Raw genomic sequence first — 16,269 nt, 5'->3', positions numbered from 1 at the left:
GCTTCTGCCTGAAGGAGTTTGATATTTATAACAGCATCTTGACTATGTTAAACATGTTAGTACAAAACGGTAAAGTTTCTCTAGAATTAGAATGTTTAGAATTAAAAATCAGACCTATGTCTTAACCTTGAAGTAATTTTGACATAAGGATCAGATTCGTAGCCAGGAACTGGAAATTTTCCATAGGCCAGCAAAGGTGTTTTATTAACTGATCTAATTTAAAGAATAATGTATTATTTCATCTTTAGTGTTTTGAGATTCACTTTGTATTGAGCAAGTCTTTAGGAAATATCACAAAGAGAGGAGTGAACATGTTTGCATTCTCAAATCCAGAAAGGAGAATGCTGAAAATAGGAGCCAAAGAAGACTTAAAGCTTCATGTACTTTCCTCCCTGGGGTTTGATGCCTCTAATGGAAAAACAATGTTGTAGGCATCAAGTGGAGATTCTAATTAGACAGCACAGCAATGATCCCAATGCTCTGATCCCTGAGGTTTTGTGAATTAGGAAACTCAGATTACCAGAGTGGAAAACTTTCTCAATAAAATAGCTCTTCTAGGTTGAAAACTATTAGTCCAGCTAAAAAAATTGGAAATTAAAAATCAGAAGATGGAGAGGCAGCATGACTTTAAGCACACATGCTCTACTAGAGATAGAGGTATATATGGGGCCCAGAACTCATACTTCTAATGCTCATTTGCCTGAAGACAGAGAACTGTCTGACAGAAAATTTCATGAATGAGGATATGAGAAATACACATCTTCAATTATTTTGAACACTTTCTCTTTCCTAAGAACATAGTCTAAAAACTTGCCATGGTGTGATCTCATTAGTAGAATGGGGATAGCCCAAAGCTGAGGTGACAGATTTCAGGAAGTCCTTACAAGTTTCAGAGTTACCTTGTCACCTTCCAATTCTGTTTCTAAAACTCTGCTGCTTTTGCCATGAATTCTAAGAAAGGAGACTCACTCAATTTAGTATTATTCCAAGAGAAACGTAGTAAAAAACAGGGATCTAAGTTATCCCATCTTCAATAGAGTTGGTCACAAAGTCGCTTCTTCTATCCTGCTTATTTCCTGAACTGGAAAACTGGTATAAATCCTGAAGCGGAGGTAAAGTAAAAAGGAAATGGTGTCTACTTCCCCCTTGTATGTGTTTTCCCTAATACAATGCTTCCTCTCAATCATACTCACACACACAAGTAACCATTTCATTGGCCTTTCAGTTATGGTTAAAAGCCCTGAGCCTGGAGTTAGTGTCTTGTCTTTACTGCTGTGTCAGCCAGGGTGTGGAGTGGGACATGGAAACCACCATAGACATTCTGAGCAGAAAAAGATTTAGTGCAAGAAATTCTGTTTACAAACTCTTTGCAAAAAAACAGTTTGACACCTTATAGAAAAAGTAAACATGCAATTATCATACAGCCCAGCAATTGCACTCTTAGGCAAAATGGAAACTATATTCACACAGAAACCTGTACATGAATGTTCACAGCAGCTTTATATGTAGCAGCCCCACACTGGAAATAGCCCAGATATCCTTCAATAGGTAAATGGCTAAACAAGCTATGGTACATCCACACCATGAAATAATACTCCACGCCATGAAATAATAAAACACCGAACCAACTATTGATCCACACAGCTTGGATGCACCTCCAGGAGACTTAAACTGAGTGAAAAAAGCCAATCCCTAATGATTACAAGATGTATGATTCCACTTATAATGTTTCTTGAAATGACAAAATTTTGGAAGTGGAGGACAGAGTAGTTTTCAGGGGTTAGGGGTGCTGTGTAAAAGGGTAACATGAGGCATCCATGTCAGAACTACTCAGTATTTTTACTTTGGTGGTAGATGAATGAACCCTCATGTATGATAAAAGGCATTATATAAACACACACACACTAACACACACACACACACACACAAATGAGTAGAAGTGAAAAGGGGGAAATCTGAATAAGATCAGTGAATTGTATAAATGTCAATATCCTGCTTGTAATACAGCACTGTAATTTCTGAGGATGTGACCAAGGGGGAAATTGGGTAAAGGGTACATGGGATATCACTGTACTATTTCTTACAAATACATGTGAATTCTACAATTATCTCAGTAGAAACTTCAGTTAAAAATTTTTTTGTAAGGGATGGAAGAACAGAAGCCAGAGGGCCATTGCTGGGCCAGCATAGCTCTAAACCAGAATTTAGGAAACTGCTGCTGCCCCCACCCCAACTGGCTGTTGTACTCATGAAACTTGGGTGACTAGACCCAAACTTGGAGTCTAGTTGCCACAACTCTCGGGTTAGTCTGACCAGGAGTAGAAAGGTGGCTTTTGTTTCACTTCTACCTACCAGAAGGAGGAGGGACACATCTGACTGGCAGAACTCAATTTGCTTCCAAAACATTAGCTGCAAAATGATCTGGAAAATGTGGGTTTTAGCACTTCAATTTTTACAAATAGAATATGGAATGGGAATTGAAAGAGCCAATCATGATATCTACCATAAGTAGCCACTAGCTATGTGACCTTAGGCAAGTTTATTAACCTTTCTGGTCCCCAGTTTCTACTAAATAGAGATCATCATTATAATTACCTCGTAGAATTAAATGAGATATGGCATAGTGCTTGGCACACCTTACTTGCTCACTTAATACATGCTAGTCATTATTGTTTTCTTAAACTGATGTACAGCGAAAGAGTATTACAAATGTTCCATATTAAAAGCAAAGGAAAGAAAGATTAAAAATGAAGAGAAGAGAAAATTTGGAGGGAAAAACAGAGGCATTATTCTTGAATACTTGGTATCTAATCAATGTCAAGAAATAAGGATGTGAAAAAACTTACTCAACATATTGAGTATTGTATAGAATGGTTGATGCTGTGAACTGAATTGTATCCTCCCCAAATTCATATGTTGAAGCCCTAACCCATCATATGATGGTATGTGAAGATGGGGGCCTTTGGGAGGTAATGAGATCATGAGGGCAGAGATTATTACCCTTATTTTTTTTAAGATTTTATTTACTTATTTGACACAGAGAGAGAGAAAGAGAGAGAGAGAGAGCACAAGCAGGGGGAGGAGCAGGCAGAGGGAGAGGGAGAAGCAGGCTCCCCACTGAGCAGGGAGCTCGACTTGGGGCTTGATCCCAGGACCCTGGGACCATGACCTGAGCTGAAGGCAGACACTTAACCAACTGAGCCACCCAGGCACCCAGATTATTACTCTTATAAGAAGAGATGTCTTCTCTCTTCACCATGTAAGGACACACAAGATGGCCCTCTGTAACCCAGATAGAGAGCTCTCACAAGGAACCAAATAAGCCAATGGACACTTCCTTTGAACTCAGGGATATTAGCATTGGCCAAGTAGCACATCCTTCTCAAGGCTTGTTTTGAGTTTACTGGACCTGTTATGGGTTGATTGTGTCCCCACCCCCCAAAATTCCTATGTTGAAGTCAACTCCCCCACCAGTAATTTAGCATATGACTTTATTTAGAAATAGGGTCATAGCAGAGGTAGTTAAGCCAACATGAGGTCATAGTGAGTGGGCCCTAATCCAATATGAGTGGTGTCCTTATAAGAAGAGGAAATTCAGGCTGAGATACAGGTAGAGGGAGAATGCTATGTGAACATGAAGATGGCCATTATAAGTCAAAAAGAGAGCCTGCAGAGGAAACTAACCATGACAACACCTTGATTTTGGATTTTCAGAACTGTGAGGAAATAAGTTTCTATTGTTTGAGCCACCCAGTCTGTGGTACTTTGTTGTGGCAGCCCTAGCAAACCAATATATGGCCCTACCGCCTTTCTTCAGAGAAGTTTTCTAGAAAAATAGCCTTCATTTTTTCTCAACCTTCCACTGTGTTTCAGAACTACCATTTCTCTCAACATTTTGTAATTATTTCATTTACAGGCCCTACAATATCATCAGTTTTTTTTTAAAGATTTTATTTATTTATTTGACAGAGAGATAGCACAAGTAGGCAGAGCGGCAGGTAGAGGGAGAGGGAGAAGCAGGCTCTCTGCTGAGCAGGGAATCCGATACGGGGCTCAATCCCAGGACCCTGGGGTCATGACCTGAGCTGAAGGCAGATGCTTAACCGACTGAGCCACCCAGGCACCCCTCATCAGTTTTCTTTCTATGGGTCTTCTACTGTCATATTTCTTACTAGGAAAGGCAAATGTCCAGTATTCAGTAGTGTGATAGGAGGTCTCACAGCTGCAGGATAAACTTGGTATGTCCTCTCCCAGTAATCAGTTTCCCAGAATTTTTGGGAAAATGTTAAATAATGTATTTGAAAATTAATTCAAATCATATTTATGTTAAAACAAACATAAGTTTTTAATATAATCTAGTAGATTTCAAAGACATTTCTTGCTTATAGTGAGTTCCCCTAAATAAAAGTGTTCCCACCATCCTCTGCATTAGGGCCTCTTCATTTACCATTCAGAGGTAGCCTTCTGCTACTTTAAAAAATTTTTATTTATTTATTTAAACATTATTTATTTATTTGAGAGACAGCATGAGAGCATGAGTTGGGGGCGGGGAGAGGAGCAGAGGCAGAGGGAGAAGCAGACTCCCCACTGAGCTGGGAGCCTGATGCCTGGCTCTATCCCAGGAAGCTGAGATCATGACCTGAGCTGAAGGCGGATGCTTCACGAACTGAGCCACCCAGGTGCCCAGAGCCTTCTGTTACTGCATTTATTCAGTCATTCTCTGAATGGACAATGAGAGCCAAGGTGTGAAACCAAAGACAAGTCTATATATATATATAAAGCTAAGGAGTATTCCTGAGAAGCTTAGGGGACAAAAAGATTTTTAACTTAATACTGAGTTTTTCTGATTCGGGGATTTGAGGTCTGTAACAACTTGCATGATAGGTTGGGCACTCTCCTAGTCACTCAATTTGTGACTTGAAGTGATGATCTGAGGTGATCTACTCCAGAGAGGAAAATGTACAGATTGATAGAGGAGTGGAAATAGGGATTTTTTGTCTCTTCCATGGATTCTGGCCAACTCCTTAGGTACACACATCTGTCATCCTCCCAGTGAGTCATCCCTGGCCTTCTCTCTGCCCAATGTGCAGCTGCCACATGGAAGCCAGCTCAGGAGACGTCAGTTTAGGACCCCACCTTGCATTTGATTTACTTTTTTTGAAGTTGGCCATGTCCAGGTTTATCCGACTGTGCAGTCTTTTCAACATTTCCTTAAGTTGCACGTGAGTGGGGCCAGGCTTTCTTGTACTCTGCCACTCCTCTGAACTAGGATACTTTGAATCTAGTTACCTGGAACCTTGTGCCTGGTTCCAAGCTTCAGGGAAATGTGAGAAGAGCCATTAAGCCAGGCTACAGGTGAGGTTGGTTATTCTCCACATCTGTGACCCCATTTAGGGGCCTTGTAACGCTAGTGCCCCTCAGGAAACATAAAACCAAACTCATCAAAAGGCACTGCGATAGGTTTCCAGGAATTATTTATCAAAGCTGATGACCCAGGCCCCGTGACGCCTAGATTTGGCACTCAAAGCTTTCTCTTAATGAAAAGTTCAGGCCATACTTCCTCTCAGCATCTTCAGGTACTATTAGCATTCCTGGGAAATCCAGAGGGGCGGAGGACAGGAGACAGGGGTTCCAAGGAGGGTAAGATGGTGAAGTCCAGGCCGCCGACGGCCCGCCCCCTCCACACCAGGCCTTGCCAAAGGACTGGCTGGGCATAAAGACCGGGTAACATTTCCCTTCCTGAAGCTGCGTAACAGCCCGGGCCAGAGGCAGCAGAGCCCGGCGGCACGCGCCCCTCCGGCGCTCCGCCCTGCCCTCGCGGCCAGCGGCGGAGGAGGCGTGGCGTGGCGGGGCGATCGTCGGCGGGGGGCGGGGCCTGCCGCGGGCGCCACGAGAGCGTCGCGGGCTGACGCGAATGACGCGGCGCCCGCCAGGCCGCAGCCCCGCCGCCCCGCAGTGGGGCCCGCCTCGGCCCGCCCCCGGCCCTCCCGGCCCGGCCTCCCGAGCGCCCCTGTCAGATTGTGGCGGCTGGCCGCGCGGTGCGCTCCTTCCCTACTGCCTGGGCGAGGAGGCTTGTGTTCAGGCACACCCCCACGTCCCTTCGGCGCCGCTGCCTCTGCTCCACTGGCCTCCGCTCCACCCAGCCCTCCGCCACACGCCGGTAGCGACATGGCACACGCGGCGGTACGCTGCCCCAGCGCTCGGGGCTCCGGGGACGGAGAGATGGGCAAGCCCAGAAAAGTGGCGCTCATCACTGGCATCACGGGCCAGGTGAGTGCCGAGGTGGGGGTTCGAGCCGGGCCTGCTGCTGCTGGGGCACGTGTGCGCCCCGCGCTCGGGGCTGCCTGCGTTACCAGGAACAGCCTTCTGGGCATCCCGGAAGGTTTCCGATGTGGCTTGTTGTAGAGGTCGATGACAAGATGTGCCTTGTGGGGAGTGTGCTGAATGCATGGAATGTTTCTAGGCTTCCCTTGGGGCGTGGGAGCGTGTGTTCTACTTGGATTGTGGTCCTCACACCTGAGTAAGACTCTCTCACCTGTCCAGCCGGCGACTGCAGTGCTTGTTTCTCCAAGCCCTCTAGGGTGCACTTCAATTTAGTTCTTTGCAGATCCTAGTGCTGGGGGAGGGAAAAACGACTGGTTTTCTGTGAGTGTGTGTGTGTGTGTGTGTGTGTGTGTGTGTGTGTGTGTGTGTGTGTGTGTGTGTGTGTGTGTGTGTGTGGCGTCAACTTGCTGTATTTCCGTGTAAGCGTGTGTGTGTGTGTGTGTGTGTGTGTGTGTGTGTGTGTGTGTAGTCAGCTTGCTGTATTTCCGTGTAAGGGCCAAGGCCACTTACCTGCTAATGCTTGGGACGCAGGGGAATTTTTGCTGTTTTGGTTCCCCCTCACCAGATTTCCAGACAGAAAAAACAAAAGAAAGTAGTGCCAAGGAGTCATAGACCAGGAAATATTTTTTGCTTAAAAAAGCACACCTCACAAAAACTTTTTAAACACACAAACTCCTGAAATTCATGTTAATACATTGGAAGTGTATCTAACAGACTGGTCCGAAGTTAGGCTACGGTTCTATTTCCAAACAAAAGGAGTTCCTTAAGTGATATAATCCTGAGGAGCTGTCCTGCATGTTGGAACCCCATGTGCAGACTGAGCATGGCTCTTTCCTGACAGTCACCTCTTAAGAGACATTGGAACAGGTAGGACCTCACCACTGGATCTAACCAAGCTGTGCTGCTTTAGATTCATTGATGATGGAATGACTTTGCTCATTATTTTTGTAGACAAAGTGTTGTATGTGTGCTTCTGGAGATCTCTTGGTTGTGGCTAATATTACTCTAATGGAGATGATAGCTAATGAATGTTGTGTATTGGTCACTTGACTAATATTAACTCATTTAGTTTTTACAAGTACTCTTTGAAGGGTTACTTTTTTTTTTTTTTTTTTACCTCCACTTTACAGATGTGGAAAGTGAGGCACGGGAGTTTGATTTGTCTGAAGTCAAACAACTAGAAGTGTCCAATTGGGATTCAAACTCTGCTCTCATAGCACTCTAGCATGAGAAAAGAAATTGGAACTGGCCCGATGTACAGTGCAAGAATATTAGATGGTTTTAACTACTAGATATCAAATTAGTTTCCGGTTCTTCATCTTACTTTGTTTAAGGTTATTACAATAAAAAACTGTTTGAAAACTGGTGGAAGAGGTGGATAGGACAAGGATTTGAGATTGAGGAAGTGAACCATTAAATTTAAGGAAGGGCCTATATGCTTTCAGGTCATGGCCTACATACTTTTTTTGTTTTTCCCTAATGCTGAGGACTCTTCTGTAGATGGTTTCCCCTTTTCCAATTTCTTAGACTGGATCTGAAGCTCAAACGTTTACTAAGCTTCTATGAACTCTTGAAGATAGAGATTTTTTTAAGTACCTTTAAGAAATTAGTTAAGCTGTTAATGTAACTGTTGGTATGGCTTATACCAATTTAAGTGACTAGCACTATCAATTAGCGCAGATTAGACATGGGACCTTGTTTAGAGCTTTGAACACAGTCATTTGTTTGGTACTGAGTGGCAAGGAAGGTGCAGAAGTGGCCCCCATTGTAGTTTGTCCAATAGGCTGCTGCAGGGAGTCTTCTTTAAGCACATGTTCAGCGTGCTATGCCCTAACCAGACATTTTTGGCTCACCACTTCATTTTGGCTCACCACTTCACTTCCAACTTTAAACTCCTTGAGTTTCAGTCTCCTTTTACTTTCAGCACCAATATTTTCCTCTTTCCTCCCACATTCACCCTTTGCATTGTCCTTTTCCATGTTGGGTTCTTGTGTTGGCTTCTATACCCCTGGCAGAGTGCTAAACTCTGTAGCTGCACATAAATCCTTGCTTATGGAATTTACTGCTCTGCTATGCTTTGCATTTATCTTCTAGGACAGTGACTTCTAACCTGAGTATCAAGGATCTTCAGAGGACTCTGAAGTTAATACAAGAGATCTGAAAATCCATACATTATTGTCCATTTTTAAAATAATATTTGGTGAGAGCTTACTGAACTACTCACTCTGCTAAACACTTTATATATCCCTACCTTAGAGGCAGGTACAATTTTTATTCCCAATTTATACGTGGCTAAGAAAGGTTAAGTATGTTCCCTGGGAGTGCACACCCAGTGAGTGTCAGAGCTGAGATCTGAACCAAGGAGTTGCTTAGAGCAATTTTGTTAATGCTGCTTCTGTGGTAAGCTATACACATTACAATACAGCTTTGTGTGTGTGTGTGTGTGTGTGTGTGTGTGTGTGTGTGTGTGTGTGTGTGTGTGAGAGAGAGAGAGAGAGAGAGAGAGAGAGAGAGAGCGCGCGCGCCTGTTTTACTCTAAGAAGAGATCTCAGATTCAAGAAGGTGAGGTAGACACCATTGCCCTTAGGGTATTCATGGCAATTGTGCTATGATGGGCTCTTAAATGGGTTGTCCCTAATTCCCACTTGAGAATGCATGCAGATAGCCCTGGTGCCCTGTCTGCTATGCATCTCTAGTACTTACTGTCAGGTTTCATATACTAGCTTTCTCCCTCCTGTCTATTCTTTTTTTTTTTTTTTAAGATTTTTATTTATTTGTCAGAGAGAGCACAAGCAGGAGGAGCAGCAGAGGGAGAGGGAGAAGCAGGCTCCTCACTGAGCAAGGAGCCCGATGTGGGACTCGATCCCAGGACCCTGGGATCATGACCTGAGCCGAAGGCAGATGCTTAACGACTGAGCCACCCAGGCGTCCCTCCCTCCTGTCTGTTCTTGATACAGTAATTGTGAATCGTTTTCTAAAGTTTTTACCTTATGAAATCACCTTAAAGAAAACCACGCTCAGGCTTGGCTTTGCTGCCTCTAGGCCCTCTACCAGCCATCCCCAGAGCTCACCTCCACTGTCTTAATGTGCTTGTGGTTCTTTGAATACTATCTCTTTGTACCCCCATTGGAGTCATTTTGTGGCTGAATGCCCTCACAGGTCTTACTCCTTTTCACTCAACTAAAGCCTCTGTATTACTACAACTAATCCTGCCAAATGCAGCCATTCCAGGAACTTTCTTTGTATTTACATATATGCAATCTCTGTTGGCTATATAGGTAATTTGCACGTCTTAGTTCTTTGGTTTGTAAACTGCTTTAAGATAGAAACCTTTCAGCATATTATCTCCCACATAGTTTTGCTTAGTGGGCTTTCAAAAATGTTGACTTTTCTCATTAACAACACAGCTTTACTCTGTTTCTGCAGGGTACAAGGCTGTTTTGATGCTGGTGGGAATATAACGATATGTAAGATGTACTCATTGCCCACTAGGATCTTACAGTCTTTGAGGAACTTAAGACCACGCACATGAAAAAAGTAGTATTGTTCAAGCATGGTAGTGAAGTAGGAAACTTGTATTGTACAAGTGACGTAGTATTGTAGTCTTGTACAAGTAGTGAAGTAGTAGTATAGTATTGTTAAGTAGTGAAGTAGTATTGTAAAAGTATGTTAGAGGCCAAATGAATGGTTTATCCAACATCCAGGACTCTTGGATAAGTCACTGAATTCTAGAAATAGCAGGGACTGTATTGGGTTGAACAGCATGTACAAGAGTGAAGAGAGGGGACAGTTTTGGGGACAGTGAGGACACTGTAATAATAATGGAGGGAATTTAATAAATTATTTATACCTCTTGCTCATTTCCAAAAAGTTTCTGAAGTGGCATCAATAAAAAACATCATTGGACCATCTTAAAAAGAATGAAAAACAACAACAACAAACCAACCAACAACTCCAAACCAAAAAAACAGGGGTCTGCAGTGAAGGCAGTAGAAAGGTGGAGGTAGTGTACCAAACAAAACCCAAAGTTAAGGATAGCTGCTGTCAAGGTGGACATAAAATTCAGCTTTGACTTTCCTGTGAGTCAAGACAAAGTGGAAAGGTAAGTCAGACTTTTTATTAGTACTACACTCTTAGAGAAATAACTTTAAACAACAAAACAACATCATGCACAATATGCTTGATAGTAGTTTTTTAAAGAAGACAGTCATCTCCTTAGGACACTTTTATTATTCCCTAATGGATGGCAAAAGCACACTTTTTGGTAGATAGAGACAGATAATTGAATGGTTAGTGTTTGTGGATTTTTTCCTTTGTTAAACAGATGTTTTTCTAATATCTGTTATTTCAGGCTGGTCACTGCCGAGAGAGTAGGCAGGTTTGAACTGTAGATTACTTTGTCAGGTGTGTTGATTTTAAGGTTAATATTGGTGTTTTAAAAGTGGAAGTGTTTGACAGGGTGAGGTCCTTCTTACCTGTAAGTTGGCCTAGATTTTCCTTGGGAAGTGGTTTAGATCTGGCCAAACATTTAAGCAAGTACCAATCCAGTGCTCCAGATTTCTGCTTCATGACACATGGAAGACAAAGCATTTATCTTTAAATAGTTACAGTCAAGAAGACTTAACTTGTCTGTGGTTGGAAGACAACAAACTTTTGCTAAGTCTTGCAAAGATGAAAGAGATGGACACTTTGAGTTATCAAGGTCAGATTCTTTAAGTCATATTATTTTGTTTCAGAATTTTGTTTTTATGGTCTTATTTTTAATTTTCACTACTTTATTAGTTTCTGGTCTTTAAAGAAAACATGTAAAATGGATGACCTAATTCCCTAGACTCAGGTGGCTCTTGCAGGCTTCATGTTCTTCATTTAAGAGTTAATTTAACATATTAGAAAATGGTGATTGAGAATTGGCAGGAAGTACCATTCTTCCCACAGTTTTCCTTATCCCCTTTTAAATTATGCTTCAATTGATTTATAATAGATAACTGGGACATTACCTCTTTTGGTTTTACTTTCTAATCCATATTCAGTTTCCTACAAACTTCTACATTCCAATGTAGGTATCAGAATCATCACTTATGTAGATGGAGATTTAGTGAAATGTGATGTGTTCTATTAAAACTAGCCCATTTGATTGGTAATGGCTACATGGAATCCTGGAGCCAAGGCTTTTTCCAGTTCAAGGGAGAGGCCCATGATTGGTTAGTGATATCTGCCTGGGAAAGGGAGTGATGGCACGTGTGTTATGTCTTTACAGGATTGTGACTCCATGAGGATAGGAAAAAGTGTCTTAATCATTTATCCCCTATGTCTGGTATAACTGGTACAGGTTAGGTACTCAAAATGTTTGATAAACAAATTAATCTTCAGTTACTGATGTTTATTGTCTTGCAGCTGACTGTAGAAATGAGAATAAAATGTTATGATGCGTTCCTTTTTGGTTGGGTAGAAGTAAGACATCAGCAGGGTACTGGGCAGAATTGGACTGTATATACTTGACAGACAAATTGCAGTTTAAGAGATGAAATGATTTGTTATAACTTAAGATTTAAAGGATATGAATATATTCATTTCAGGGAAAAAAGGTAACATGTCCAGTTTTGTGTGATAGATTTCCTACTGTTTTTGTATTCATATTTACCACTAAATTTGAAACATATTCCTTTGGCATACATGTTGGGATTTTAGAACTGGAGTTAAATTAACATTATAATGTAGAGGAGGAAAGAAGATTGAGAAAGTGTGATTTCCCCAGGTCACACAGCAAATTAATGGTAGTGTTAGGGATAGAACCCCAGACTCTTCTCTTTCCATCATTGACTTAGGACTTGTCAACACTCTTTTCCCTTAACAAGAAAGAGAGACTGCTTTAAGACAGGACAATTGGAGTAAAAACTATATGTAGTAATGTATATTGTAGTGTTCTAGAAAGTTGAATAATAATAAACATAATAAGTAATCAAATCTGTTTCAATATGTAAGGTAAAAGTAATTTTGTGTAACATTTAACATCTTATTTTAACAAAATATTTGCACTCTGCAAAGATTGAGAGGCTTAGGGTAATTAAATAGGAATCTTTAGTATTGGATCTATAAAGGAAAATTAAGATTGTAGGGACTAAAGAAAGGTTAACTTTAGACAACACATTCTTTCAATTTTTTTATTTGAGTGTAATTGACACACAGTGTTACATTAGTTTCAGGTGTACAACTTAGTGATTAAACTTCTCTCTACTTTATGCTGTGTTCACCACAAGGGTAGCTGCCATCTGTCACTACAGAACAACTGTTACAGTACCTTTGACTATATTCCCTATGCTGTGCCTTTTATTCCTGTGACTTACTCATTTCATAACTGGAAGCCTGTATCTGTATCCCCTTCAACCATTTTGCTCATCCTCCTACCCCCTTCCCTCTAGCAACCATCATTTAGTTCCCTATATTTATAGGTCTGATTCTACTTTTTGTTTTTTCATTTGTCCTGTTTTTCAGATTCCACATATGAGTGAAGTCATATGGAATTTGTCTTTCTCTGACTTATTTCACTTAGCATTATACCCTCTAGGTCCATTCATGTTGTCGTAAATGGTAAGCTCATCCTTTTTAATAGCTGCATAATATTCCTGTGTGTGTGTGTGTGTGTGTGTGTGTGTGTGTGTGTGTGTGTGTACACTACATCTTCCTTATCCATTTGTCTATTTATGGATACTAGGTTGCTTCCATATCTTGGCTATTTTAAACAATGCTGCAATAAACATAGGGTGCATATATCTTTTCAAATTAGTGTCTTTGTTTTCTTTGGTAAATACCCATTAGTGGAATTATTGGATCATATGGTATTTCTCTTTTGAAGAACCTCCACACTGTTTTTCACAGTGGCTGTACCAATTTACGTTTGCACCAACAGTGCATAAGAGTTCTTTTTTCTCCACATCCTTGCCAACACTTGCTATTTCTTGTCTTTTTGATTTTAGGCATTCTCACAGGTATGAGTTGATATCTCATTGTGGTTTTGATTTGCATTTCCCCTATGATGAGAGATGCTGAGCATCTTTTCATGTTAGACAACACATTCTTTAGAGACCTTAGACATTCACTGTTCGTTCAGGGTCGTATACTGTCCTGAGTTGGTAGTTTGCCTCCAGTGCCCCCAGACTTATTGAGTGCTACCTTATCTACTCACAACATGGGAAAAGCCAGTGCTGCACGTCTCCATGTTTGGCTTCAGGACCCCAAGGCTGAAATTGAGAGTGACTTTTGTTAGTTACTGACTTGATTTCTAGATGAACTGAAAGTACTCTTAATTGTTCTTGTGATCCTGAATGGTTCTTGGAGGTATAGAGTTCTCAATTTGCCTGTCCTTTGAAGCATCCTCTCCTGAACTTTTGTTAAGTAAAAGTTACCACTAAACGAGAATTATTTGGCTATGAATCAGGTTTAAGGAGTGAGGCAAAATGTTTGCCTTCTGGATACTTAGTAGATAATTATATGGGGCGAGGGTACAGAAAAAAATTACTGACATTGATAGAATGATTACTGTGTGCCATGCAATGTACCAAACACCCTCTATAAATTATCTCATTTTGGGGCTCCTAAGTGCTGCAGTTGGTTAAGTGTCTGCCTGTTGGTTTTGGCTCAGGTGGTGATCTCAGGGTCATGAGATCCAGCCCCACACTGGGCTCTGTGCTCAGCTGAGTCTGCTTAAATTTCTCTCTCCCTCTCCCTCTGCCCCTTCCCACCTCTAAAATAAATAAATACATCTTTAAAAAAAAACCACACCAAATTATCTCATTTCACCCCAGGTGGTACAAATTTTTACTGTCCACTTTATATCAAACAAGGAAACTGAGACTTGGAGAATTTCAGACTTGCCTAAGAAGTCTTAATGCACTAGTTTTTTTCTCAGGACCTTCTCTCCTGTCTCGTCAGACTAGCTTACTTGGACAGTTTGTCAACAAACTGCAGAAGTTCACAGCTCTCAAGAAGTTGTTTTTAAAGGCTGTTACATATTTTGATTGGTACCTTACCATGCCCATTAGGTGATGTTAACATGTAGGTTTGTGTGTCTTAGTAGAAGTCTGGAATGGGGTGGGGAATGGAGGTAGAGCACTACGTTCTCTGAGACCTTTTGAAAGCTTCTGGTGGCTCCTTTCCCCACTGTTTTTTTCAGTTCTCCAAGGGATTTTTCAGTAAAAGATGAAAACTTTGCTTCTCCCTGCCCATAAACCTTCTAGTGGAGGACCAGGAGCCAAGAGCCAATTAATAGGATACTCAGATGTGGGTAGGTCCCTGGGCCTGCAGCTTGGGTGATGGGTTGTCTAGATGAAAATTGTGCCTGGAGAGGTTGCCCATAAGCTCTAATGAGCACATGGATAGTCTGCGTTTTCAGTGTGGTAGAGAGGGGCAGGTGAGAGGCTGCGCTGTTGCTTGTATAGCTGCTTGTAAGGGTCCTCGTTCCCAGGATCCTTCCACCGGTGAGTGGATCGAGACTTAGAGCTCCCCGTTTGTGTGCTGTGCCCTTAGGGACATTTTTTTTATCTTTCTCTAATGCTACTTTTCCTTTCTATATGGTGGGGTTTGTCCTTGCTGTCAAGGTCTAATTAGATTCTCCTTAGGAGACTCAGAAGTCCTCTATTCTAGGTTCTCGTACCCTGTAATGAACAGGGAAGCCTGGTCTAAGCCTGAAAATGTTTTGGCCTTCAAAATGATCTTACCAAGTACTTTTGACTCGACTTTTATTCTGGTGGGCCAGTTTAATCTGAATAGATGCTTCCTTGACTTGAGAGTAGCCTCCCCTCTTCTCTCTTCCAATAGCACTGTATTTGGGCTACTAGCAATTCTCTATTTCATACCTCTTCTAAATTTCCAGGTAGCAATTTTTTTCATGCTTAATTTATCTTTTCTCACAGAGGGAATTATATTTTGGTGTGAGTCATCCTCTACTTAGTAATAGAAGTACTAGTAATCATAATGCACTTAAGAAATGTTTGAGTGCCAGTTATGTGTCAGGCGCTGGGGATACAACAGTGAACATAATGACAAAAATGACCATCCTTATAATTTTGATGTTCTGGTAACATCATGTTCTGGTAACATTATAACATTAATGTTCTAGGTAGTGATGATGGTGATGATAATTATGGTAGTTACAATAATTAACACGTACTGAGCATTTACTTTGTGCTGGGCACTGTTCAAAGGGTTTATGCTCATTACTGAAGCAAAACAGCCTTCTGTGATGCAGTTTTCTTATTATCCTCAAGGAATATGGAGGTTAAATATATTGTCATCCAAAGGTCACTCCAGTCATTGTTTGCAAAGTCAGATCTGAAATGTAAATCCCATTAATTTTCTATGAAGTTTGTAATTAGTATCAACAAATAAATTCTAAGGAGAGATAAATAAATTATTAAGTTTCAAAAACAGCATATTCAAGAGTTTTTTGCAGTTGTGGAGAGGTGGATTATAGTAGTGAAATAAGCTTGTACTAATCACTACATTAAATGCCTCTCATTTTATTAGCTGTGTCATGTGGGTCATATCTTTAATTAGTTCATTGGCGGGCTTATATTGACGACTAATCTTGCAAACTCTGAAGGCTGGGGCTCTGTGTTAGCACAAGTGGAGGAGAATGAGTTAGATTTTTAGCCTGATTTAGGTTTGAATTACTGATTAGTTACTTAGGAGCTGCATGAGCTGCATGACTTTGGGCAAGTTACTTACCTTTGCTGTCAGGTTGGAAGAGTAATTTTACCAAGTAGAAAATAATTCTGGTACATAATAGGGACCTTTGTTTGCCCCATTACTAGAATGGACCTTCTCTTCAGTGTCTGCCATTTACTGGCTGAGTGTCCCTAAGTGAGTTACTTAATAAACTTGAACCTTAGTTTCCTCTTTAAAATGCAATTAATTATACTCACATTACAAATTGATATGTGGATTACA

General features: G+C 41.2%; 1 protein-coding gene across 2 annotated transcripts in view; it reads left to right on the top strand.

The window, feature by feature from the left end:
- Positions 1-5,933: 5,933 nt before the first annotated feature.
- The window catches only part of GMDS (GDP-mannose 4,6-dehydratase), a 652,731-nt gene continuing 642,395 nt past the window's right edge, over positions 5,934-16,269 (top strand). For both annotated transcript variants that reach the window (XM_027603643.2, XM_027603644.2), the window contains exon 1: positions 5,934-6,270. In XM_027603643.2, coding sequence (XP_027459444.1) covers positions 6,169-6,270 — 102 coding nt within the window. In that variant the 5' untranslated portion in view covers positions 5,934-6,168. The remainder of the gene's footprint in view (positions 6,271-16,269) is intronic.

Source organism: Zalophus californianus, chromosome 7, assembly GCF_009762305.2.
Source record: "Zalophus californianus isolate mZalCal1 chromosome 7, mZalCal1.pri.v2, whole genome shotgun sequence".
In the NCBI taxonomy this organism is placed as follows: Eukaryota; Metazoa; Chordata; class Mammalia; order Carnivora; family Otariidae; genus Zalophus; species Zalophus californianus.
This window is presented reverse-complemented; position numbering and strand designations above follow the sequence as displayed.